General features: G+C 42.8%; 1 protein-coding gene across 14 annotated transcripts in view; it reads left to right on the top strand.

Annotated features, from left to right (window-relative positions):
* Window positions 1-24,542, top strand: part of wdpcp (WD repeat containing planar cell polarity effector) — a 75,549-nt gene that overhangs the window by 16,814 nt on the left and 34,193 nt on the right. For 8 of the 14 annotated variants that reach the window (XM_084376378.1, XM_084376388.1, XM_084376384.1 and 5 more), the window contains 10 exons: window positions 1,177-1,283; window positions 2,402-2,476; window positions 5,533-5,617; window positions 9,050-9,094; window positions 13,273-13,323; window positions 15,064-15,134; window positions 16,186-16,245; window positions 17,092-17,206; window positions 21,049-21,185; window positions 24,193-24,384. In XM_084376378.1, coding sequence (XP_084232504.1) covers window positions 5,557-5,617; window positions 9,050-9,094; window positions 13,273-13,323; window positions 15,064-15,134; window positions 16,186-16,245; window positions 17,092-17,206; window positions 21,049-21,185; window positions 24,193-24,384 — 732 coding nt within the window. In that variant the 5' untranslated portion in view covers window positions 1,177-1,283; window positions 2,402-2,476; window positions 5,533-5,556. Of the gene's footprint in view, window positions 1-538; window positions 687-1,176; window positions 1,313-2,401; window positions 2,477-5,126; window positions 5,204-5,532; window positions 5,618-9,049; window positions 9,095-13,272; window positions 13,324-15,063; window positions 15,135-16,185; window positions 16,246-17,091; window positions 17,207-21,048; window positions 21,186-24,192; window positions 24,385-24,542 lie in introns of those variants that run through there. The other 6 variants (XM_084376386.1, XM_084376390.1, XM_084376380.1 and 3 more) reach the window with 6 other exon arrangements.

Genomic DNA, 24,542 nt, shown 5'->3' with positions numbered 1-24,542 from the left:
ACATATCAGAAGTCTGAGAGATTGGAGTGTATTCGATGTAGCACTGACTTGAGTTCCTGAGTGTGTTTACTGAATACATGAGTGTGTGTGTTGAGGTAGTCTGTGACTGAGACTTGGCAGGAACTCCAAGGCACCTGAGATTGGAAAATATGCACTCATATGCTCACAATTACACATTATTACCCTGCCTATCTCTCTCTCTCTCTCTGGATATACTTTCTGTCCGCTCTTTGTATGTTCTTCATGTTTGCCAAGTTTCTCTCCATGAGCCCAAACAAGACCAGGCAGTAGCTTAGAGAGAGGGAGCGTCGCAAGAGATAAACGTTGTGGAAAAAAGTCAGAAAATGTGAAACTTTGTCCTTTGAGACAGATGAGACAATAAAGAGTAGAGTAAAAACTGCAAGAGAGAAAAAGAAAATCAGACACTGAAATACTGTCCTTTGAGAGAGACGAGACAAAGAATGAGAAGAGTAAAAATTGCCCGAAAGAGAGTGAAAGCTTGCAGACGGGGTCAGAAAGCTTAATGCATTTCTAATAGGAGGAACCTCGGAAAAACATGGGAGACAAGACGAGGGGGAAAAAAAGATAAAAGGCAAGGGACAAGTAGGCAGAAGGATGATAAGTGAAGGTACACGAGGAAAGGAAAAGGGATGGAAAAACTGACAGACAAACCTACACAGAGCCAGGTGAGGAGAGAATGGCAGTGTGTGTGTGTGTGTGATGTGTAATGAAGGTGTGTGTGTGTGTGTGTGTGTGTGTGTGTGTGTGTGTGCTTGTACTGGGGGCGGGGGAACGAGGCGAGGTTGTGATGGCCTTGTGTCAGTCACCCTATGGCAGCTCTTTAACCCTGTAATTTACCACATCACTCTTCTCACAGTGATGGGACCACTGCACTAGCTGACAGCACTGCCGCTGGCGTGTGTGTGTGTGTGTGTGTGTGTGTGTGTGTGTGTGTGTGTGTGTGTGTGTGTGTGTGTGTGTGTGTGTGTGTGTGTGTGTGTGTGTGTGTGTGTGTGTGTGTGTGTGTGTGTGTGTGTGTGTGTGTGTGTGTGTGTGTGTGTGTGTGTGTGTAGACTGAGAAAGGATTCTTGAGATGTCAAACTAAATATCTGTGAGCCTGCCTTCATTTCATGTCTCTCGCTCTCTCTCTCCCTCTCTCTCTCTCTCTCGTTGCAGTGAAGCCCCAGTTCTGGACCGAGGCTCTAATAGACCCCGGGGTGATCGCCAAAGTTGAACTCATTTGTTTATGACCTTACACCTGTTCCAACATAAACAACGCCACTGTAAGTAGCCCAAAGTTATCTCAATTAAAGTAGCCTTTTCAAGTTTTGACTGCACCGGCTCCTGATACAGGTCAATATATATCTAGCTAACGATACACACTGTTTCCCACACATAGACTTTTTCACCATCATCATCTTGTCATATGTATCTCTTGCCATTAATCAGATTCAAACCAATGTTTACTGTATGTCGTTTATCCACCTGGATACTCACCGAAGCCGGACGCAATACACTCAGGGCATGTAAGGCACAAAGGCTCAATGTGAGATTCTGTTAGCTCCAATAAATGTCTGTTTGAGTTGTGACCTTTGAGAGCAAGACAGAGTGAGAGATGAGACAGGATGGGTCATTGTTTCTGTCCTTAACTATGAGAGAAGCTGTCTCAAATAAATATTTACTTAGAGTTCTGTCTTTGACTTTCTCTCTCTATCTCTGGCACACAAACACACATGTATCCCACCAGCTCACTCGTACAAAGACACTTTCTGTCGCTCTTGTTCACCTTTGCACACACAGACACACACATGCCCTCACACTCAGTAACCACCCAGAGGGGACAGTGAAAGAAGAGCAGAGAAAGAGATGCAGAGAGCAGACAAGGTCGTAGTTCCTGTGGACTGTCTTTGAAAGAGGAGTCGTATGTTTTCCCTCCCCTCCTTTGATGTTAAAGCAGCCTCTTTACTAGTGTAAAGACAGGGTACAATAACCTAGACCCCCTCCCACCCCTCACACAGTCCTCTGTACGCTGGCTGTACACCCCCACAAAGCTCTGCGGGGGGACAGGTAACCCACGGCAACCCCAACCAGAAGTCAGAATGAGTGTGGCAGCTGTCCAGGACCTGTGCAGCATGCTGTGTGTGTGTGTGTGTGTGTGTGTGTGTGTGTGTGTGTGTGTGTGTGTGTGTGTGTGTGTGTGTGTGTGTGTGTGTGTGTGTGTGTGTGTGTGTGTGTGTGTGTGTGTGTGTGTGTGTGTGTGTGTGAGATTGTGTGTGGAGTGGAGTGTGTGAGCAGTGTTGTAGTTTTCAATGATCAAATGATGCCCATATTTCTTAAAAATGCTTCATAAATTTAGTCATCACTGTTTGATTTTGCCATTTACCTTGACATGTGGACACAGTTTTGACAGGATGAACTGGGAGGTCTGACTGGATTGGGGAGCCAAATTGATTCTGTATACACCAGTGAAGTGAATGTAAGTACTCAGTGACATGTTTGGATTTGCATATTTGTGTAAAGTGATGGGAGTGACAAGTCATTAGTCAAACATGCTGATGTGCAGGATGTGACAGCGTAGAAAAATGACAGCCACTTGGCTGATTTTCACTTCAGCTCAGTACACATCAAGAACACCAGAACAATCCCTCTCTGTCCTTTTGTTGAAGCTACTAAAATTATCTTAATTGTTTTGTTGATTCTGGCAGCCCTTTTGGACAAAATATGATGATGGTGAAACAAAGTAAACTTTGTTTTAGTGTGGTACCGCCAGAATACAGAGCAGCTTTCTTTCTCAGGCTGAATAACTATAAAAAATATACAGCCAATCTTTTTGCTGATGGTCTTTTTTACGATCATTTAGAGGCATCAGACTGCCAGGTAAACCTTTCTTGTAGTACCTTTATTGTTTCTCTATATATATCACCTGCGCTGTGACCACAGGGCTCATGGACACACATGTTGTTCTTGTCCAACACACACTCACTCAATTTGTGGCATTTTCTATATCTATGTCAGCCCCCTTGTTTCTTCTGTTCTGCCATAAATTCCCTTGAGACCCAACAGCTGTGCAGAACAAGGTCTCAAGAACTTTTCGGTTAGCCAGACTGGCAATAACTAAATGAAAGCTGTCTGAGATGAGGTTTTCCCTCCAAAAGGGCTGACTTCCTCTAAAAAAGCTGGTTAGGAGGATAAAAGAATCCTCTTATGTCAGTAAACTCGTTACGCCGTCGCTGCCATGCCATGCTAGCCCCAGCGTTTCCATGGCACCCGGTGTTATCTATATGTATTTTTGTTGGGACTTGTAGTTTTGGGGGTTGAGTGGCAAAATGAGATTTTTTTCCCCCCACACCAGGAGGTGCAAGAGGGGAAAGATAAGAGAGAGCCCCCTCTCAGTGTTAACGAGAGAAAATAAGAGTGAGGGAGAGGATGGAGAGACGCAGAGCATTAGCTGCACAGATAGAGAAATGAATGTCCGACGCAGCAATACTGCTACACCTTTGCTGCACTATACAGAGATGCTGCACTAGCCTGTAACTTACACCAAGTCTTGTACAATGTAATATCTGAATGTATGGCTCCACAATATTATCAGAAACACTTTCCAGTCTTTGTTCAAGGCGGCGGACACTTTGTTTTGGACAGCGAGGAAATACTGGATAAAGATTTGTCATTCTGCTTTCCCAGAATTGGATTAACTCTAACACACGTTTGAATATATGTTGAAGTCCAGCATCCACTAACATTTGGCTTTAGTTTCCTGCGACCCGCTCCAGCCCAGTTAGCAGTGATGGGGAAAAAGGCACCAGGGTGGACCTGTCAAATTTCGTCCCTGTCCTGGCTCGATGCTATGACACCCATTGAAATCAAATATGTTGGTGTGTTAATCATTTTGATCGGTTTTCATTCAAGCAGTGCTCGAACATTGCTCAGTCGTTTGGGTCAGGCTCTACTTCTTCCAGTAACTGTGGTAATTCAGGCAGTAGTTGTAGCATTAGTTAATAGCTGGTAGAAGTGGTAATAGTAGTAAAACCAACCGTAGTGGTGGCAGTGGTCATTGATATTTTTATCGATTCCACAGTAGGAAAATCTTTTTATCACTAACATCATAAGTGGTTCGATACACAGTCAGGTCACTGCTCACACAGACAGAGCAGAGAACACCTGCCACATAAAGTAACATCAGTACAACAGGGAGAAACCCCACAGAGGGGAACAGAAGAAAGCACCAGCTTAACCCTCCAGGAACAGAAGTTAACCGACTGGAGAATACAGCCTGTAATAAAGAAGTAGAAATAGCCAGCGCCTGTCAGAAACCCGTCCTGTGATCACTACCTGATGTGTGGAATGCTGCCTGCTTTGTCTTAGCTGTCAGCTCCAAAGTGTGTGTCCGTCACTGCTCACCTGTGATGTGTGAATGAAGGTGCAAACACTGCCGACCATGACCTTGTCTCAGTGTCAGTCTGAGTTCATGTGCGTGTCTGTCTGTCTTTATGTTACATAGTTGTTTTTTTTGTTTTTGGTAAAAATGGGCATTCATACTTGTAGAGTAATTATTCCAACCAGTAATACAGGTATAACGGGTACAGGAAGTGTTGCTACTACAGAAGAGTATAATGTTGCAGCACAATTGTCATGCTTTTTAAGGAAAACTCGCAGCTACCACAAACACGAATACATTCATTACTACTACAAGTGTTACTTTTACCACTAATATGACTCCACTACTGCTACTGCTCTAATGGCTTCCAACATTATGGTAAAAAAGACTGAAAATAAATTTGACTTGATGAACAGTGAGATAAAAAAAAACTAACTACTGAGGGAACTAGAAAATAAAAAAACAAACCAATAAAAAGTCAACTTTCTGTTCTGATCGATAAATGTGAATAAGCTTTGTTCACATTGCGAATGCCGTCCAGTGTCATTACACACCTTTGTGTTCACATTACTTGTGCTTAACTTAAGCTTATCCATTGTCTTCTACCTTATCCTTCGAGTCCACTACAATTCAAATGATAAATAATCATAAATTATGAAAATATTCTGGCTCTTCACGCCGTTTTCAACTGCTGCTAATGTATGACTCTAACTCGCTCCTCTGTCTCTTCATGCCTCTCGTTTCCCAGCCTGCCGTGTCTTCTCGTCCTCGGACTCATAGCCCTGATCAGAGCCACTTGATAACAATAGGGCCAATTGCTTCTTGGTAATTGCAGCTAGTCACTTTAGCCAAAGATCTACAGCAAGGAATAGCACATTTATTAGACTGTCTTGTTGCTTTGCAATCTGGCAAAAAACTGTAATTTTGTTGAAGTATAGCACAGTCTGGGTTGTGCGATATGTGGTTAGGTAGTAACTGGCGGTCATACAAGTTCATGTGTGAGCTTGTGTGCCTACATGCATGCTTTGTTTGACCCTTCAACCTATTTATGTCAATCTATTATGTCGTCTCGTCAAGATATGCATCTGTGGTTGTGTTTGGTCTGCCCTGTCTCTTTCTCCTCCTTTCATTCGCTCTCTTGTCCCTCTCTGCAGACTCGGGTTACACTCCTCCATCAGATGGCGTTCTGCTTGGCTGAGCTGCACTTGTGGTCCACCAAGAGCTCACTCCAAGTCAAAGGTAGCACTTATCACCATGTTCAATCTCCCTCGCTCTCTCTCTCTCAATAATTCTCTCTCTGGCTCTCTCTGTCATCACTCACTTTGTTTTCACACCTTCTCCCCACCTCACCTGTATCTTCTTTAACAATCTGACTCTCGGTCAACACCAATTTATACTCTGTTTTCACTTTCTCTTCTCTCGTCAGATTCTCATGCTATTGACGGCTGTTTATTGCATCATACATGACATTCTTTATATTGTTTTCACGCCATTAAACTATTTGTAAATTGTTTGGAGTGTGATTGGTTAACTTGACCACAAGTAACTGAAGAAACCAGTGAAACATCTGTTTGTTTTCTGAGACCACACACGTGTTGAGGTTCTACATAGGTGCAAATGGATCAGTTACGTTAAGTCATCTGCAAATCAAACCATGCATACGTTATGTGACCAATGCTTCCTTGTGCGACCCTGTTGGTGTCGTCTAAGTTTGACTTTTCTGACTCTTTTTGTGTCTTTCCCTGCTCGCCACCTATCAGTCCATCTCTTTTGTTAGACAGAAATACTCTGTTTCTCCATTTTCTTGTTTTCTCCTTCCTTCCATTCTGTCTTGTCTTTCACAGTCTGCTGAGCTTTAGACGAAGATAGCGTCTCTCAGAGCCCGACTGTGTTGTGTGTTTATGTGTATACACAAAGGTACGACAGGGTATATATCCTGGGTGATGGTGACATATCCTTATTTGTTTGTTTTTTCCTGCTGTGTGTGTCTTCTGCTATCTTGAAAAAATGTGGATGGATACATCTGAGCGTAGAGGCCTGGTTGCTGAGGTGTGACGCTCCCCATCACCACTGTCTTTACATCATATACATCCACCCCGAAAACAAAAATATAGATTCATAAACCGTATGAAGCTATGAAACTAATATTTCCTGTGTGGTTTGTGTGTACGTTCTTTGTGTGTTAATCACGTTCGTACAGTTGCACATCACAGCAGACGTCTCTCACAACCTTCTGCTGTTTGCCACTCAGCAGCAACACAGTCTGTGAGTTAATTACTTTGCCCTGGGAGACCTCAACAGAAATCATTACAGTATAGATAAAGATTTATTCAGTCATTGCACTGACACTGAATTGAAATGAGATTTGACCTGTTCACCTACTTGTCTCCTTTAACCTGAAGTTTATTTGTTGTTTGCCTAACTGTGATGTTATGAAACCTAGTTGTAACACTTTCTAAGAAGCCCATGTCTATATTGCATCATTAACATACTTTAAATGCGTTATAATGCACCAATAGTTCTGTATAATCGTAGTTATAAGCACTTATGAATACTCATGCATTAAAATATACTTAAATGCCTTGTAGTGTGCCATACAGCTATATAACAATAATTATAAAACATTTTATGATGATGTATAAGGTCAAGTATCAATACTTCATACCTGCTGGTCACTCACTATTGGAGCACAGCGTATTAAAATTCTCATAGTTGCAGTACATAATAATCATTTTATTACACACTATAATTACTTTTATACTTCATTATAATCTGATCATAAGTAAGTGTTAATGGCCAGTTTGCACTTTAAGAAAAGTAATGAAAACCATGTGTTATAGGCAGATATTATGATATTTGACAAGCTGGTTATAAATCATTATGTGGTCATTGTCGAGCCTTAACATACATTATACTAATGCTTATAATGCATTATAGACATTGGTGTGGTAAGGACTTTTGATTGTTGTTATAAAAAATTATGACTTTTCATGAGTGTTTATAACTATGATTATAAGGAGCTATAGGTGCATTATAAAAAAAAAATGAAAAGTGACACAAAGTGTCTGTGTGCTCACCTTAAATTTGACTTTAAGTCTTTTATGTTTGAACAGGATTTTGTGAAATTACATCCAGTTTGGAAGCCATTCATAGTAAAGTAATTGACTTACATAAGTGTGATGTGGAAATTTGAAACTGCCGTGTGCACATTAAACAGACTTTAGTGAAGAAGGAAACTTCTTGTTTTTCAAATAAAAAGAGTTTGCAAGGTCGTAGGCTCTAAATGTTTCAATTATGGAAGACTGGATGTCATTTTTAAATTCTATTTAATTCAACATTTTATGGGGAAACCATATCAGACACAAATAATTATTCAAAGCAGATTATTTGTATATGTGATAAAACATGTCTGGAGGAGATCTTTGAGAAAGACATGGATCAATAAAAGTATCTCAAATATCATTTAGTCAGATAGCACACAAACTGGAAGGGTAGGGGAGAACAAACTACATGTTCTAACACCAAAGTCACACAGAAACACAAACAAACCAACTGATGAAGGCAGCAGTCGAGCAGTTACAACCAAGTTCCTCAAGGTTAAATGACTGTTTTTGTCAAAGGAGTCTGGTGGCTTTGATGCGAGTGATCCCATCGGAAAGGACTGTCTGATGGCAAGCGTGATGGTAACACACTTACTATGCACAAGTGCCTCATAAAAATCCAAACGTACCCTTCACACTAATGTTATATGTATACTTCTCTGACATTTTAAGTTTAAATATGCAAACAGAGCATTATCTAATGAAATATGCGCCAATTTGCATACATTTCCAGAACAGAAATTTGATCAGTGGATAAGCCTGCTCAGAGTGTGAAAAACTAATTTTGAGAAAACGGCCTTTTAATTGATGTACGGTATCAGGTTGGTGTTGGCAAATCCTCAAGGTTACAGTATCACTATCCCTGTCAGAAATGAAAACGTGACATCATGCCATTCCTAACAGTGTCGGGTTTGTGTGCGTTTGTGTGTCTGCCATCAGCTCTCCTGTTGTATTAGTGTGACCTGGCCTCAGGAGCAGCAGCAGCAGCAGCAGCAGCAGCCGCAGCCGCAGCAGCAACAGTAGTGGAGCGATAAAGAAACGATGTGTTGTGCGAATCTGAGTCTGGCTGCTTATGGTTTTGGGCCTGCAGGAATAACACTGACAAAAAAGGCTCAGCTCAGCAGTTTGTGCATGTGTGTGTATACTGTGTGTGTGTGTGTGTGTGTGTGTGTGTGTGTGTATCTATCAGTATGTGTGCATGTTGCTCATATGTGTTTATAGCCAACTGCTGAGTCTGTCTACTTTTAAATGTATATGTTGCATGTGTGTAAATCAGCGTCTCTCCCCCAGGTGCAATGGGTTAAGGCACACTCCTGTCTTTATTAATACCCCTCTGCACCCCCCACCATTCCTGCTCGGACCCCCCCACCTCCTCCCCCTCCCTCACAGGGCCTTATCTCAGCTCAAACCGTGGTGCTGGCAGACGGGACAGGCCACTGGCTGATAGCGATTGTTTATCCCACGGTGCGAAATTGCTGATCTGTCTTCTGCTTTTCCTTGACAGCTAGATGTTCATCTCTCTCTCTCTCTCTCTCTCTCTCTCCCTCTCTCTTCCTCTCTCGCCCCACAGATACAGATATTGGCACCTATCAGTACCACGATAAAGGAGAGCCAGGTAAATAGTGTTTATATTGGATGTCTGTTTGTGTTTAAGATAAGTTGAATTTGTCTTGTTTTTGGAATGTATGTGATTTCCGTATATATGAAGAAGGGCTTTCTGCTGCCTCCCACGCTCACGTAAGCCGTAAACACACACACGCAGACACACAAATTATCGTTCCTGCGTGTTTCAGTGTTCACTTGTCCACACAGAGGCTATTAGTATGTAGGATTTACACTCTAAAACCTTATATATACATGCGCATAGCACACACACACACACAGGTTATTAGGCCTCCGTGGTTCTATCTCTTACACTAGCTGTGTTCCTGTTGACCCGGGGTCCTGCCACACAGCGATAGGAAAACTAAACTGTTGACTTTCTCCTAGATCACATAGCGAGAGGCCCCATGTAGTCCAGCCTCATATTGCCTCAGGCCAGGAGGCTTCCCTTACCATCAGGAAGCGCTCAAATCGCTCCCCCGCGGTCCTAGCAATGTAGGGACGAGCTGTCTCTTCCTTCCTTTTGTGTGAGTGTGTGTGAGTGTGTGTGTAAATTTTAGTTTATTTATGAAAATATACACCGAGTGGCCTGAGGAGGGCTGTTACATGTATCCCAATCGATTTGCCACACCTTAAAAATTTGACTCCTCTGAATTGATGTGTACAAACGAGTCAACCATTTTCAAAATGACACACAAAATGACAATTATTCACAATTACAGTTCAGAATTAAGGTGACTTCATCTCATCCAAATGTAAGAAGTACGTAATGAATATTTTACACTACCACTGTTCTGTATGTAGAGTGCAGTACCTACCACATTAAACTGATATTGTGTAACACTAGAGGAAGGACTATGTTTCTTCACTAGGGCTGCACATTTAATTGAATTATAATCAAAATCACAATATGGGTGCAATTTCTATCAGCATTATAATGAAGTACTGCAGTGCTGCAGCGATGTCCTGGCCTACAAAATCATGTTCTCCAGATGTGTAGCCCCTTTCTTTGCTTATTTAGCACTTTGGCTACAGATATCTGTACTTGATATTTATACAAATATTAGAGTCAGAATGATCTAAAGTGGGCTGCTCTCACTGCTTTTCCTTTGGAAAATGTCATGACTTCATCCATCACAAGGGATACTACATGTATAAGTTCCTGAAATAGATTTAGTTCGGCTTATAGTTTTAATTGAAAGTAGTTTTACAGTAGTTGTACCAGTTAACATGTATTAAACCTGGATTTTTTTTCTTTTGTCACTTGGAGGCAATGCAACAAGCTCTAAGCACAATATCAGCATTTTATCACATTAATTAGTTTATATTACAAGGTTACAAGGGTTTAGAAAAAACACACAAAAAAATCATACAATGTTTGAGTCCTGTTCTACATTCACAGGGAAAAACAACAACAAAAAACAACAGCGTGAGGAAAGAAACTGCCCTGTAGTCTGATGGTACGGCAGCAGATACATCTGTATCTTTTGGCAGATGGTAGCAGGGTGAACAGACTGTTATCTTATATGATGCAAATGTCAGCAAACAGCAAGCAGCTGCTTGTTCATCAGCTAGTCACTAAGTTTGGTGTTGAGCAGGTGGTGTACAGTGGATTAGAAGAGCTACTGTATTTTGCAGGAACAGGGCTGATGAGAGCAGTGAGAATGAACCCGAACAGTAAAGTCTTGGGTTGTTAAACCAAAACAATGAGCTTAAAGACAACAAAACGTTCTGTAGAGCTGAGGGAAGCAGCAGAGTCAGGCAATAATTGATTTCGCGATCCATTATTTATAAAATAAATTGGTGAGGAGCTTGATTAGAGCAGCTTTAAGTGGGACTTCACTTTGCAGCCTAATGAATTCACCATAGAGTCTTTCTCTCTTCATATTTTTCTTACAGTAAATATCTCTTCTCTTTGTTTTACTCCATCAGTTGTGTGCATTTTTCGTGTATTTCTCTCCATCTACTGCACACGTTTTACCTTTTGTTCATGTGCCTTGCTCAGATGTTTCTGCCTCTCTTTTCATTGACTTCCTTCTCTTTGTCTCAGTTCTTTCTGTCACCATGTATACTTGGTTCCCTCTCATTTTGTGTACAGTATGTCTCCCTGTCCCTTCCTCTCTCCCTCTCATCATGGGGTTCTCTCCCTTCTCTCTCATCTGAGAAGCTGCCTTCTCTTTCATTCCAATCTTCAGTGGAGAGACGATGCTCTCGCTCCAAATCCTTTCATTTGGAGGATTACTAAAGTGTGGCTTGATATCAGAGTGGAGGGAGGAAAGGGGGAGGAGGAGGAGGAGAAGGGGAGACGGAGCAAGGGAGCAGAATCACTATCCAAAAGTATCACAACATTTTCACGGCGGTGTAACGATCAGCTCAGGTCATGATGCGATTACATATACAGTAGATTATATTAGATTGGATTACAATTTTTACGTTTGATCATTTGTACAGACATCTTGGCATTCAGCTTTAACAAGTGAAAGAGGAAAAGTGTGTGTGAACTCAGCCAGGCAGTAAAAAATAAATACATTTCAAAACAATAAACCGCCTCAGTATTTTGGCTGTTGTTATGCATAGGTCCCTACAGTCCATATGACATTTAAAGTATGAAACTAGCTTTCTCTAAAGCTATTCTAGACTAAATAAGACTGTGTGGGCGTGGTTTGATTTGACTGACAGTGATCACGTAAGCCGCTAAGAATCCTCTTATTCTGATTCACATGTCGCTAAGCGCAGAAGGGTCTCGCGATCAGGGGTGGCAGAAGTGCTTACATTCTGTACTCAAGTAGAAGTACTGATTCAACTTTATCTAAATAAAAGTAATAAAGTACAGGCTCTGAAATTTACTAAGAGTATAAAGTAAAAAGTAGCCATCTGAAGGCCATTCCTACCAGCCATTTCTGTGCAAAGCTAACCTCACGTCATGTTATAATTCAAAGACTATTAAACTTAAAGGAAAAAATTGTAATAACAAACGCACCACAAAGATAGTCGATTGTTGAATCTCATTCCCAGGACGTCAGATACCAACATTTGGTTGGTAAAGCGTCCCGAGCACGGCAACAAACTGAGAAAATAAGAAAATCCAGGCATAATGCTGCAGCTTCTCTACAGATACGAGACACTTCCAGTTTCTCTCTCTTACGTCTTTACGTCATTTCGTCTTGCTACGTCTACCATACATCTTGTGATGTTTGGAATATAACATAAAAATAATGGATAATTTCCCTCGGATGCATTAAAACTAAAGTAGCAAGCCTGTTTTGGAAATGTAAGGTGTACAAAGTACAGATATTTGTGATCAAATTTAGCTGAAGCACAGTAAGTATTTGTACTTTGTTATTTCCCACCTCATTTTGAGGATGCAGTTAATGGTGCTGCTGAATTGTATTGTGTTTTATTGACAGCTGTTTGCATGTATTTGTCCACCCCATTGATATCATTGAGGGTATGTTAAACAAGAGAAAGAACGCTCCATGGTCCACAATTTAGTACAACAGCACCACAAACTCCAAAATAACTGTCATGAGTGAGGATTTAACACATGACCGTGGAAGACTGCATTAGTTTTAGCCATGTGTACCTAATAAACTGGCTAATGAGTGTACATGTCTAATGTTGCTCTAACTGTGACATTTAGGTGTCCATTAACATGCACATTTGTAAAAACATAGTGCATATCAATGAGACTGCATTGATTGGTTCCTGGATCGGTCTCAGTATATCAGTATCCTTGAAATGGCTGTGAAATCAAGTGTAGTTCCACATCTCCCCACTAGAGGTAGACCCAGGCTCATTGGAGCAGCTCCGGGGGTCCCCTGCAGCCAAAATCCCCCCAGCACCTCCCCACCCAACCCCAGAGCAGGTGCCCATGTCTGGGCCTGTCTGGCCCCTCACCCCCTTATCTGATTAATACTACTAATCCTGGAGGTGTTCCTGCCTGCCAGAGAGGCCGGCCACCAGACTGGCCACTTTCTTGCTCACAGTGACCGGGCCACGAGGCACGGTTGTGGGTAACACTGTGCCAACTAGCTCTCTTGGAGCTAAGGGGGAGGGGGAGGGGGCGGTGTTTGAGCTCCAGCTTAGTTTTCTGCATCATAAAGACCGAATCATTTATCCTGTACACCGTGTTATTTTTACATGTATTCCAAAACACACCCTTCAAATAGACTTTCTTTTTTTTTCTTTCAGCCAATCCCCTCGAGCATCACTACTACAATGAGAAACTCGATTTCTGTGAAGGTAAGTTCCCAGCAGTGATAGAAACAGTTTATTCTTCATATCCACCCATATGTGTGCGTGTGTCTGTGTGTGTCGGGGCCCTAATCATCTTACCAGCGGATGACCATCTTCCAGAAATCGCCGTCCTAGTCAGTCAACTGTCCTACTTCCTCTATTCTCTCTCTCCCTCCCTCTCTTCCCCTCACTCTCTCTGCTTTTCACCCAGTAGTGGAATACAAACACCCTTATCAGGAGACGAACACTCATCCCCCTGCCCTCCCCTCCCTCCTCTCTCCCCTGACCCCCCCCCCCCTCTCTTACCCTACCCTCCACACCCTCATTTGCATGCATCTGTTTACCTCGTCCTCCCACTCACTCTTAATAGAGAATCCCACTTCTTAATGGTTCGTTTCAGCAGAGATGAAAAGGGAGACTGTAAAATAAACAGATAGGGAAGTGATTGCAGCATATTGAAAACAGCAGTCCTTCCTTTTCCTTTTTTTCCCTCTCACTCCCACTGAACTTCATGTATGTGCGTGGGCAGAAGCAGATGCACAAATTCAATTAGCTGTTTTTTTTTTTTTCATATCCTTCCCTTCCTCTGTTTAACCACTAGAGATGGAGGGGGAAAAGGAGAGCTGGGAAATTAAAATGAAGGGGCCTTGGTGTGGTACGTGTTGAGATATGTGCTGCTAACTGCGAGGTTGCATTTGGGAGATAACTCAACTCAAGAGCGCCAAAAGTCCTCACGATTAAATATTTGCTTCTCCTCAAGGAGCAGTTTGTGTTTTTGAAGGGACATTTTGCTTTCAGTAGAGTATTTTCACTCCTTTAGTGCAGCTACATCAATCTGTAAGCAGCAGACTTCAGACTTTTGCTGCTTTGGGAATATGGCAGTGAGAAATATAAGAGTGGTAACTACATCAGTTTTTAGTTTCTACATAGTAAGTAATGGGTTAAAATATGGTTTTAATGCTGTTGTCAGATGTTTGCAAACCCAGAGAGAGAGTCACCACTGACACATACTAAAGAAATTAGATTTAAGTTTTGATTATTTGATTACATTTTCTGAAGTTAAAGTCCATAAATGGTTCCTCAGTGGCCTTTCAAAGTCTCGGACTCTTTGACATTTACATACACAACATTTCATGATTTTGTAATGTAGCTTCTCAATTTTATAATACTAGTGCTGCAGTTTTTCTCTGTTACTCACTTCATTTTTTCTATAAATTGGCAGAAATTAATACAAGTTTACTGACTTTTACAGTGTTCAAGGTGGCATTTTTAAGTTGTTTGTTTTGTAAATTGATTACAGTCCAAAATCAAACTGTAAACAATTTACATCAATATAAAATCAAAGAAAATCAGCGATTTGTCACATTTGAGAAGCTCAAACTACCAAATGTTTGACCTCGTTTCTGCACTGATCTGGACTCAGGATTTGTCCCTGAGGTCAAAATGTTTGACCATTACTCTGTATACTTTCAAGTACAGATTCAGCATTGCATTTCATGTACGTGCATCTCTTTATTCCACCTGACTATCTTGTCACCACCTTTTATTCCTCATGTCACCCCTTTTCATATTTAGATCTCAACCCAGATATAAAGTTCAACCCTTTTACCCTTTCCGGTTGTTTGGTGCCACATTCTTCCAAATTCCCATGAGGGCCTTTAGAAAGGAAAATTATTTCTCCCACGTCTGCATTTAAAAGTTCGAGTCACATGATCTTCAGATTCTTCTCGTGTTTTTCCTCCGTAGCTCGAGGCTATTCGTGGACCCCCAGGAACCGCCGACCGGAGAAGCTACGCGATTCGCTGAAGGAGTTGGAGGTACCCGCCTCCTCTGTTAAACCTTCCACTCCTCACCACCCCCCTCGTCTTCTTCCTCCCTCTGGGGATTTTGAGAGTTTTCCCTTTCCGAAACGGCCGATTGATTAACAAATAGGGGCATTCTCTCTCTTTTCTCCCTCTCCCTTCACTCTCCCTGTCGTTCCCGTTTGTTCTCCCCTCTCCCTCTCCTCTCTCATCACCTCTCTTTCGGCCGAGCTCTGTCATCGAGGGGGATATTTGAGGGGATCAGGGGGCTGCAGGCTGCCCCCTCATCCCCTCTCTTCCTCCCTCCTTCTCTTCCACCTCCTTCCCTTCCTCTCCCCTCATTCACCCCCCCCTCTTCCTCGTCCCCTCTGTACTTGTGGCAGTACAGACCTAGCTTTGTTTGCTGGAACCTGTCTGTGGCTGTTACACACACACATGCACACACTCCCCACCCATCCACCTCCTTCCTCTCACCCGTAACCATTGTCTGAAACCAGAAACACCCCATCTCACCTCCACACCCCACCCTCCTTCTCCTCCTCCTCCTCCGTCCCTCTCTCCTCCCATCCAATCACCCCAGCTGGGTTTGGAATGTGGCAAGAATGACTGACACACACACACACACACACACACACACACACACACACACACACACACACACACACACACACTTACTTACAAGACAGCACACAAGCAGTCCTTACCTGCATCCTCTTTCAACTCTCTCCAACCCCTCCGTGAGCAGAACTGCTGCAGCGACCACCTGTTGTGGCAAGTGTCCGGCACTGTGCACAACCAAGATAATTAATGCAAGTATGAGCGGCACAAGATGGGAAATTTCTGAATTTTGACACCAAAAGTCACTGTTTGACAACTTAAGTAGAAGCAAGCAGTCACCACAGAACATGTAACATACATTTTCACTCTGTTGTCAAAACGGTCACATTTAAATTGTATGTTTAAACACAGTCCTCTGTCGATATTGGTCTCAGTGAGTGTTTTGACCTCCTATGTTTGTTTTATTTTTCTCACCGTCTTTCTCCGTGTATCTATCATACTCATTCAGGAACTGTTGCAGACCAACACCTGCGTTCACACCAGATGGAGGAAAAAGCATTGCTGCCAGGTACACACCCTCCTCAGCCCACCACCTACTGTATGCACACATGCGCACACACACATAAACAACTCCTTTCAGGCTCAGATAGCCGCAGAAGACGAATGGTCCGCCCAGACCAGGCCTCAGATAAAGAGCTTTTATTATGAGCTAATAGGAAACATCTCAAATAATGTCATCTTAATTAAGTGACTCTTTTTGATACCTTAAGGTTCATTTTCATGTTGCTTGCCCAGGTTAAAACACAAATTTTATATTGTTTGAAATGTATGAATTCATCTCATGTCTTATCCTGGACAATGCCCGTTGCTTTAACCAAATAAAACAATGGAGATATTTTATTTATTTAGACTTAATTTAACCAGTAAGTTTGACTGTGATTAATGAACTCTTTAACAAGGGAGACCTGGCACAGAATAACAACAACAATAACAAGAAAACACATTGATTTCAGAGACGTTAAAATGATCAAAATACACACAAACAACCTGAACTCGACGGATTCACAGTAGCTTTGAAGTCATTCAGTGGCACAATATTCTGATGTTTTAGATCGGGCTATAGATTGTTCTGTGCAGTGGGCTCAGAGAGCCTAAATATTTGTTTTCCCCAACTCAGTTATGACTTTACAATAAAAGTGTGGTTTTGTAAATACAGACCCACCAGTGACTGAGGCAGCGTGCACACAAAGTAGAGTTACGGTTTAGTATAATAAACATTGTTGAGGATGCACAGTGATGAGTTATTATACCGTACAGCATACAGTACATCTCCTTCTCTATCCTTAGAGCCTTGAGTATGATACAGAAAAATTCCCTACCTCAAAAGTGTGTGTGTGTGTGTGGTTCCTTGCAGTTGATGCTCAGCAGTGGAGTTCTGGTGACCCTGACCCTGAATGGACCTCAGCTCGAGCAAGTGTGTGTCGACCGTACGTTAGTGGGCCGACTGCCAGCCAACACAGTGACTGATGGTTAGTTACAGGCACTATAACTAATCACACCATGTCTGTTTCTTTCTTTAAAACTTCTTTGCACTCTTTAATCCAGCAGGTACCCAGTGTATTAAAGCCCTCATACATCTTTGACTGTTGTTTTGGTTACCTTGGTTCTGCTAATGCTAATTAGAGCCATTGCATAACCATCATGCCTGTTATGGCAGCAAAAAAATGCCTTCTCCTGTATTGTTGCATTTCACTGAATTAAAAAATGGTTTAGATGTGACTTAAATGTTCCAGAGGTTCACCGTGGTTTAAGCAGATTAAAGGACACAAACATCATTGTTTTCACCACCTATCTCTGCTCACAGTCGGCACACACATACTCACACGGCGCACACACGCACACACAGAAAAAAACACTCTAACAAATAAACAAACACAGGGACATTTACATTCAAATGTTCATTATTTTAAAGCCACTCAACCCTTTCTCTCACACTGTCAGCACAGACTGTGTGCTTACACCTGCTCACCACACATGCATCTACGACACACACACACACATGCACTCCCCACTCTCCTCACCACTTTGTCACGCAAACACTCTCTCACACACGCGCCGACTCACACACATAACAGGTGCCACAGGTGAGCGAGGCGACTCTGCTAGCTAATTGCGGGCAAATCCTTTTGTGCTGTGTGTGTCCAGGGGCCTTCCCTTAAGAGCATCCATCAGTGTTTTTCCTCCATCGCGCGTTCCTCCAGGGAGCACCGCCCCCCTCACACGGCGCTCCCTCGATCTGCAGACCTGGCAGGAGAGAATAAGAGGCCGTGGACACCGGCCCAAATCTGCTAATTATTTCTTTCTTTCTGTATCAATTATTTGTTCATAACACCGCCCTCCATGCTTCCGGCCTGGGTCTCCAGACACCTGATAAAGCCCCTGTATTGCGCACACACACACACACACACACACACACACACGCACGCTTGCGCGCACACTCACACAAACAGGCACACACACTTGTTCTCACATGGGTACATATGTAATTACAGACGCACACTTTTTTTTTATAAAGACCAACAAGCACTTACTGTATGTCCACTCACATTTACAAGCTTCACATGCACACTCACATATACACAGTGGCACATACTGAGGCACACACACACACACACACACACACACACACCCAGGTACACATACACACCCACTCACCTCCCACTGCGCTCCATTCAAAGCCTCAGAGGCACTAATTATTAGAGTAATGGTTGTGAGAGGGTGGGTTCCGGGGATTGTGTGTGTGTCCGTGAGTGTGTGTGTGTGTGTGTGATTGGGGGAGTAGTAGGTTAGAGGCTGTTCTCACATCTGTCACTTGTTAAATTAGCCTGAGACAATTAGAGTAGAGAGCCAGACCAGATCACACCACTCGAACACATTTACAATGTACAATTACTGAAACAGTTTGAACTTACAATCAAGTTGTGTTTGATGTAAGTGTGTGTGTGTGTGTGTGGTGTTTCAGGCCAGGTAGAAGTGTTGATTTGTTGTCTGTAAGCATTTGTATATGCAATCATTCCAATCAATTTAAGGCTGCATCTAAGGATAACTTGTGTTGTTTTAGATGAATTTTATTTTCTCGATTAATTGCCAAAAAGTAGTCAGAAACACACAAGTAGTCACAAACTTCTTGGAGCAATTTTTTTTATCTGACCAACTGTCAAAAACCAAAATATTTTTCAACTATTGTCATATATGATACAAACAGGCTGCAAATCCTCATATTCGAGAAGCTAATTTTGACTTGAAAAGTGACTGAAAAGATCCAAATCCTTTCCTTCAATCAATTACTCGACTAATCGTTTCCACTCGAGTCAAACTCGAAATCAAGATTTAAGTATCTGAGTTATGACAGAGAATTTGTTTTCATTTTTGGAACGAGATGTGACAACTTTCTAAAACAAAGAGGTTCACAGTATTTGAATGCTGAAAGAAAATCCCCTTTTTGATTTGCATGGACTCAGTTGAATGTGAGGCCTGGCGCGTATTCGCCTCTTTTAGACAACAAGCAGCGACAGCCAGGTCTGGTTTTTGTTTCACGATGTGACAAAGCGAAGCAGGCTTACTGTCCTTTTTTCCTTTTTCTCTCTGTCTCTTAAACTTTGCATCCTTAATGCCGCTTACCTTCCAGTTTCCACCATGAGCTCCTATTGCATCATACAGAGCAGTAGATTACATATATTTTACACCATCAAAGTATTATGGGCTCCGTTTGGCCGATGGCTGGGCCAAGCTGCACATATGCTCCACGATTAAGCATCCTTAAGTGATTTTTCATAGCCAGTTTCATTTACCCATGTTTAAATGTGCTTTGGTTAAGCCCATTGGCCTCTTATGTCAACATGCTGCTGAGGAGATGGCATTAAATGGATTTAGAGGACTCTGTGTGTGAGCGTGTGTGTGTGTGTTTTTGTCTGTCTATGTATGTGAAAGAGACCATGTGCGCGCTTTAACATGTTCTTGGTTTGTTTTCCATGCATGTGTGTGTAGCATGCATAAAGTATGGCTGTAGGCTTGCATGTATCTTGTGTGTATGTGTCTACAAGGTTAGTGTGTGTGTGCGTTGTGTGTGTGTGTGTGTGTGTGTGTGTGTGTGTGTGAGAGAGAAGTGGGGGGGGTGGGGGGGTGTCCGGCTGGGTCATGAAGGTCTGGCCGCTTAATGCCAAATCAGCCACCTGGTCCCAGATTGGGCCACAGCCTGGTTTCATATCCCCTCCTTCATTTGGGAATGAATGGGATTAAACCTAATCCCGTTTATAGACACCCATAGAGATCAATACTAAACTGCATTTAACTTGATTTGTCTATAATCTATTACAAAGACGCTTACTATTGCATTAAATGTTGTTGCGGAAAGCCAAGGCATCATTAATGGCTGTATTTTGTAATGGTTTAAGCCTTGAACCAGTTTTCATTACAAATGCTTCATAATCCAACTTCAACATTGGGACAGACTGACTCAACTGACCTGATTTAAGATGGTGAGTTTTTCTGTATTTTCAAGCAATGTGTTCACTTCCCTCGTGACTATTTGCATATTAATTTGAAAATTTTCACACAACAGGATGATTTGAAGTGTAATCATACCAATACCGGCACGTTTATAAATATAAATACACGCATGCCACGGTTAATTGGCGGTTAGATTTCTAAATCTCGGGGTGCAGCCTTACTCGTTCAACTCAAAGCAGGATATCTGAGAGACATGTGTAACAACCCCCCCTGCTTTCCATTTAATTGGTTTCATAAACAGATTAATTTGAAGGAGAGGGGGGCTTAATTGCTAATCAGCGTTTCCATGCAGCTCCTGAAGAGTTGAACAGGATCAAGTGTGTTCTACCACAAAAAGGCCTTAGAGCCTGCAGTACACTGACAGGGGAAGAGAGAAGAGAACAGGGGATGAAAGAGATACAAAGAGTATAGGAGGCAGTGGAGAGGAGAGGGGAGAATTAGGTGAAGGGGAAAGAGTAGTAAAGAAGTAGTGAGGGAGAGGAGAGGGAAAGAAGAGAGAATGAGAGGCAGACCGAGAAAGACTGAAACTTCTGTCCTCCCACTCCAAACTAATCTAAACTAAACTTTGCAGTGTAAGAGGGATAATTATTAATGGTACTGCAGTGTAATGAAGTGAAAACACAGAGGAGAACATTGAGAAAACATTATCAGAATGAAATTGAATTGTTGAGTGGAGAGGTGCGTTGATATTTTTTGATTTACGCCTGTGTAGGGAGACGGCGAGTGTCACCTCTACAATAGGCTGTTGTTGTTTGTTCGGCATCATGACATTCAGTGACCAGTGTGGTGATGTCATTCCCAGCGGTGCTGAGCGACAGGCTGATTCTGCTGTCCTTCCTGGAGCAGAGCCAAGTGGCTGCAGTCTACCTCAACCAAAAGCACCAGGGCTCCCCAGAGACTGGCAGGCGAACAGACAAACTCTCGCCCTCTGAAATCAAGGTACAGTAGAACGCATTGATGGAGCGTGAGCAGTAATTGAGTAATGTGTTGGTGTTTGTGAGAGAGAAAGTAGAAAGTGTCACAGTCAAAAGGAGGAGACAAAAAAAGAAAGGTGTTAACTTGTCATCCCATATCCATATCCAACTCCTGTCTCATCCTACCTGATGGCCAACATTTCAAGTATCAATTCAGTATCAATTTCATATTAATCGGGTTAGATCAAAGGAAACCTGGAAACAGAAAATGTAAGTGTAAAATTCAGTCACATACAAGGATTGCCATCATGAAAAACTTGGTATAACAAGTCATCTATGGTTGCTTTAAATTAAAACATCTATAACATCTAAACATATTAAATCTTACGAAACCCAGTCATAAGAGAGTTGCTCATTACCACAACAATGTAGTCAACTCTGTTTCCCACCGTCGCTCTGATGGCAACCTTCAACTGTTTCACCTCGCCAAGAGAACAGTCTCATCACATTTTCAGCTTCTCCTCTGGTGCTTAGTGGCAGTGCTAATACAAGGGATTGTGACCTGTAGTCCCCCGGTAAACACGATGACGTCTTCGGCTGTGCAGTCCCTCCTGACCGGCTGATCTTGGGTTATACTCTGGAGCCGGATTGTCTCTGGGCTAGAGAGATCAGACAGGCCCTGATGTGGGCTTGTTTGATAAGAAAATGATAAATGGGACATGAAGACGACACATTAGAGTGTTGAGCAGCAACAAACTTTTCATTTTCTCTCCCACATGTCACAAAACCCTGCCTTACAGCAACTCTGAGGAGATACACTAGTCTCCTGTGCTTGCTAGAGGGCACCTTTTAAATCACAGTGTTACTATGGTACAGGTCCAGTACAGGTCGATGACTGTTGGCCTTCAGTGATGCCCAACCCTAATTTCCATGTGAATTTTATACCCAAATATGTTGTGTATTTGGCTTGATACGACTTGTAAATGAAGAGCCTTTTGTATCTTTGTGCACAACAGGTGCTCAGTGTGTGAGTTTAAAAGTGAGTAGGTCACCTCCAACTCTACATCTTTCCTGTTATTGTCTATTAATCTCTCATAAAGGTGAGTATTGAAGGCAGTCAGATCTGGAGGTGTTAGTAACAGGTCTGATTATGTGCCGTCCCGTTTCTTCCCGCTCCCAAAACAAAACTACACTGTGTCCTCCTTCACTAGCTGGCTAACCGCTAACCCTGGCATTATCACATTACTGCCAGGCCCTTTTGTTAAGGTGTGTGTGGGTGTGTGTGCGCGTGCATGTTGGTGTGTATAAAAGCAATCGTTCCTGCCGTGCGTCTGTCTCCAGAAGCGGAGACCTGATAAGACACTCCCACACCACCACCACCACCACCATATTGTACACCCCACACCTCTGTCAGTGCAAGTGCATGCAACCTGCAACGTACACACGTGTACACACGCACGCCCAACTACCCATCCCCCACAACAAACACACACATGCACAGCCACATACACATCGCCCTGGTCCAGTGGGCTAAGCTGGAGAAGGGAGAGTGGGGGGGGCATTGAGGGGGGGGGCGGCGGGCTAAACTAATCCGGCCCACAGAAAGTGGTTTTTGATTATTGCTGACCAGCAAACGCCAGCAGAAAAAAACGACTAGAAGAGGGAAGAGATGGGGAGGGATGGAGGGATGGAGGGATGGAGGGATGGAGGGGGCATGCGGGGGGGTAGAGATAGAGTGTGTTATTAACCCCAGTGATTTTCTGATTTTTTTTTTTCCTTCTTTTCCATTTCTAATCTGTCAGTGATCTCCCGTTCAGCTGTTTGGGGCAACTCTTTGTTCCCTTTATCATCAGATGTACTTCCATCATTTTAATTTGCCTCTGTATTTTTGTGTCCAAAGCAAATACCCCCCCCCCTCCCCAAGGGGGCAAGCGGGGCAGACATGGACCACTGAACCTTAAATCTGCTCTACTCATACAGTACAGCTTGTCGATTCACTAATTTCTGCATGTTTCTGTGCTTTTACGCATTTTTTTTTTGTACTGAGGAGAATATTTTTTGTTGTCCCGATTTTACAACATCAACAATTCATCTGCACTGTCACAGAGGTCATGGACACGCGTGTGTATGTTTGTGTGTGTGTATGTGTGTGTCTGTTTCCTAATGTGTGCATGTTAGCCGTCGATGCTGGTAGCTGGTTTATTGTGAGTGTGACTGGTGATATAGAGCGTATGAAAGGCCTGTATGATTATAGGACTCGCTGTGTGTGTGTGTGTGTGTGTGTGTGTGTGTGTTGGTGGTTGTGTGTGTGTGTGTGTGTGTGTGTGTGTGTGAAGAAGGAATGAGCTGTGGTGTACATGAAAGGCGGGGTCACAGTGTAAGACCTGCAATTTCACCTGCTTTATAAGTGCTTCTGGATAGAGCACTGTTTGTTTAATGGTGTGTGTGTGTGAGTGCGCGTCTGCACGTTGTGTGTTGATAAAAGTGTGTGTTGATAGACTTTTTACATCAGTGCCTCTACTTGTATGTACATGTGTATTTGTGTGCATACATGCATGCATTCATGTATGCGTGTGTGTGTGTTTCTTAGTGAGTGTGCGTGCCCCCCACCCCCTTCGCCCCGAGCGCCACGAGAGCTCATTACTGTGCGTCTCTTTGTTGTGGCCCGTAGAGCGTGGCGGACCTTCCAAAAAATATGCACATCACTAAAACAACAAGCCCGACAGAACAAAACACACACACACACGTACACATTAATAATGGAGGATAAAAAACAACCTTAGACATCAACAAAAACAGAATGGGGGAAGGACAAGAGAGTGATGTTTGGGGCTACAGATGTGGAAGTTTCAGAGGCCTCAGGTAGGTGAATCCAAATGGGTGAGTCATTAATAAACTTTGATAACTTCCCCTTCTTCTGAGGATTCGTTTTTGACTCTTTGTGTGTATCTGCCAGTGTTGATTTTTCTCTCTTCTGCCCGTTGAGAGTACACACTCCTTTTTTTTTTTTTGTTATGTGTTTTCATGTCCAGGTGTTGAGTGTGGACGTGAGTGGGCGGGGGCGCAGGCTTCACAGACGCGTTGGTCTCAACCGTCTTCAGGACGTGGCGGTCTGCTGGTGGAACCTGGACGAGCCCAGTGACGAGCTGTGGCCCTGGACTCCCACAGACGCACACAGGAACAACCTGGTCCTACTCAGCTGCTCGCCTGCTGAAGGCCTCAAGGTACACACACACACACACACCTACAGATCAGTTGGTTTTGTGGCTGTTTTTAAAGGCAAATTATGTCATTATTGACTTTCAAAGAAAGTGCTGTATGCACCAGTACATTTTGCATTTTAAATAAAGAGTGGAGTTGTAGAGTGCAAACAGTGTGCTCT

The sequence above is a fragment of the Pagrus pagrus genome (genome assembly GCF_965226575.1).
Source record: "Pagrus pagrus genome assembly, chromosome: 15".
Lineage (NCBI taxonomy): Eukaryota > Metazoa > Chordata > Actinopteri > Spariformes > Sparidae > Pagrus > Pagrus pagrus.
The sequence above is the reverse complement of the archived record's forward strand: the minus strand, read 5'-3'. Positions and strand labels throughout refer to the sequence as shown.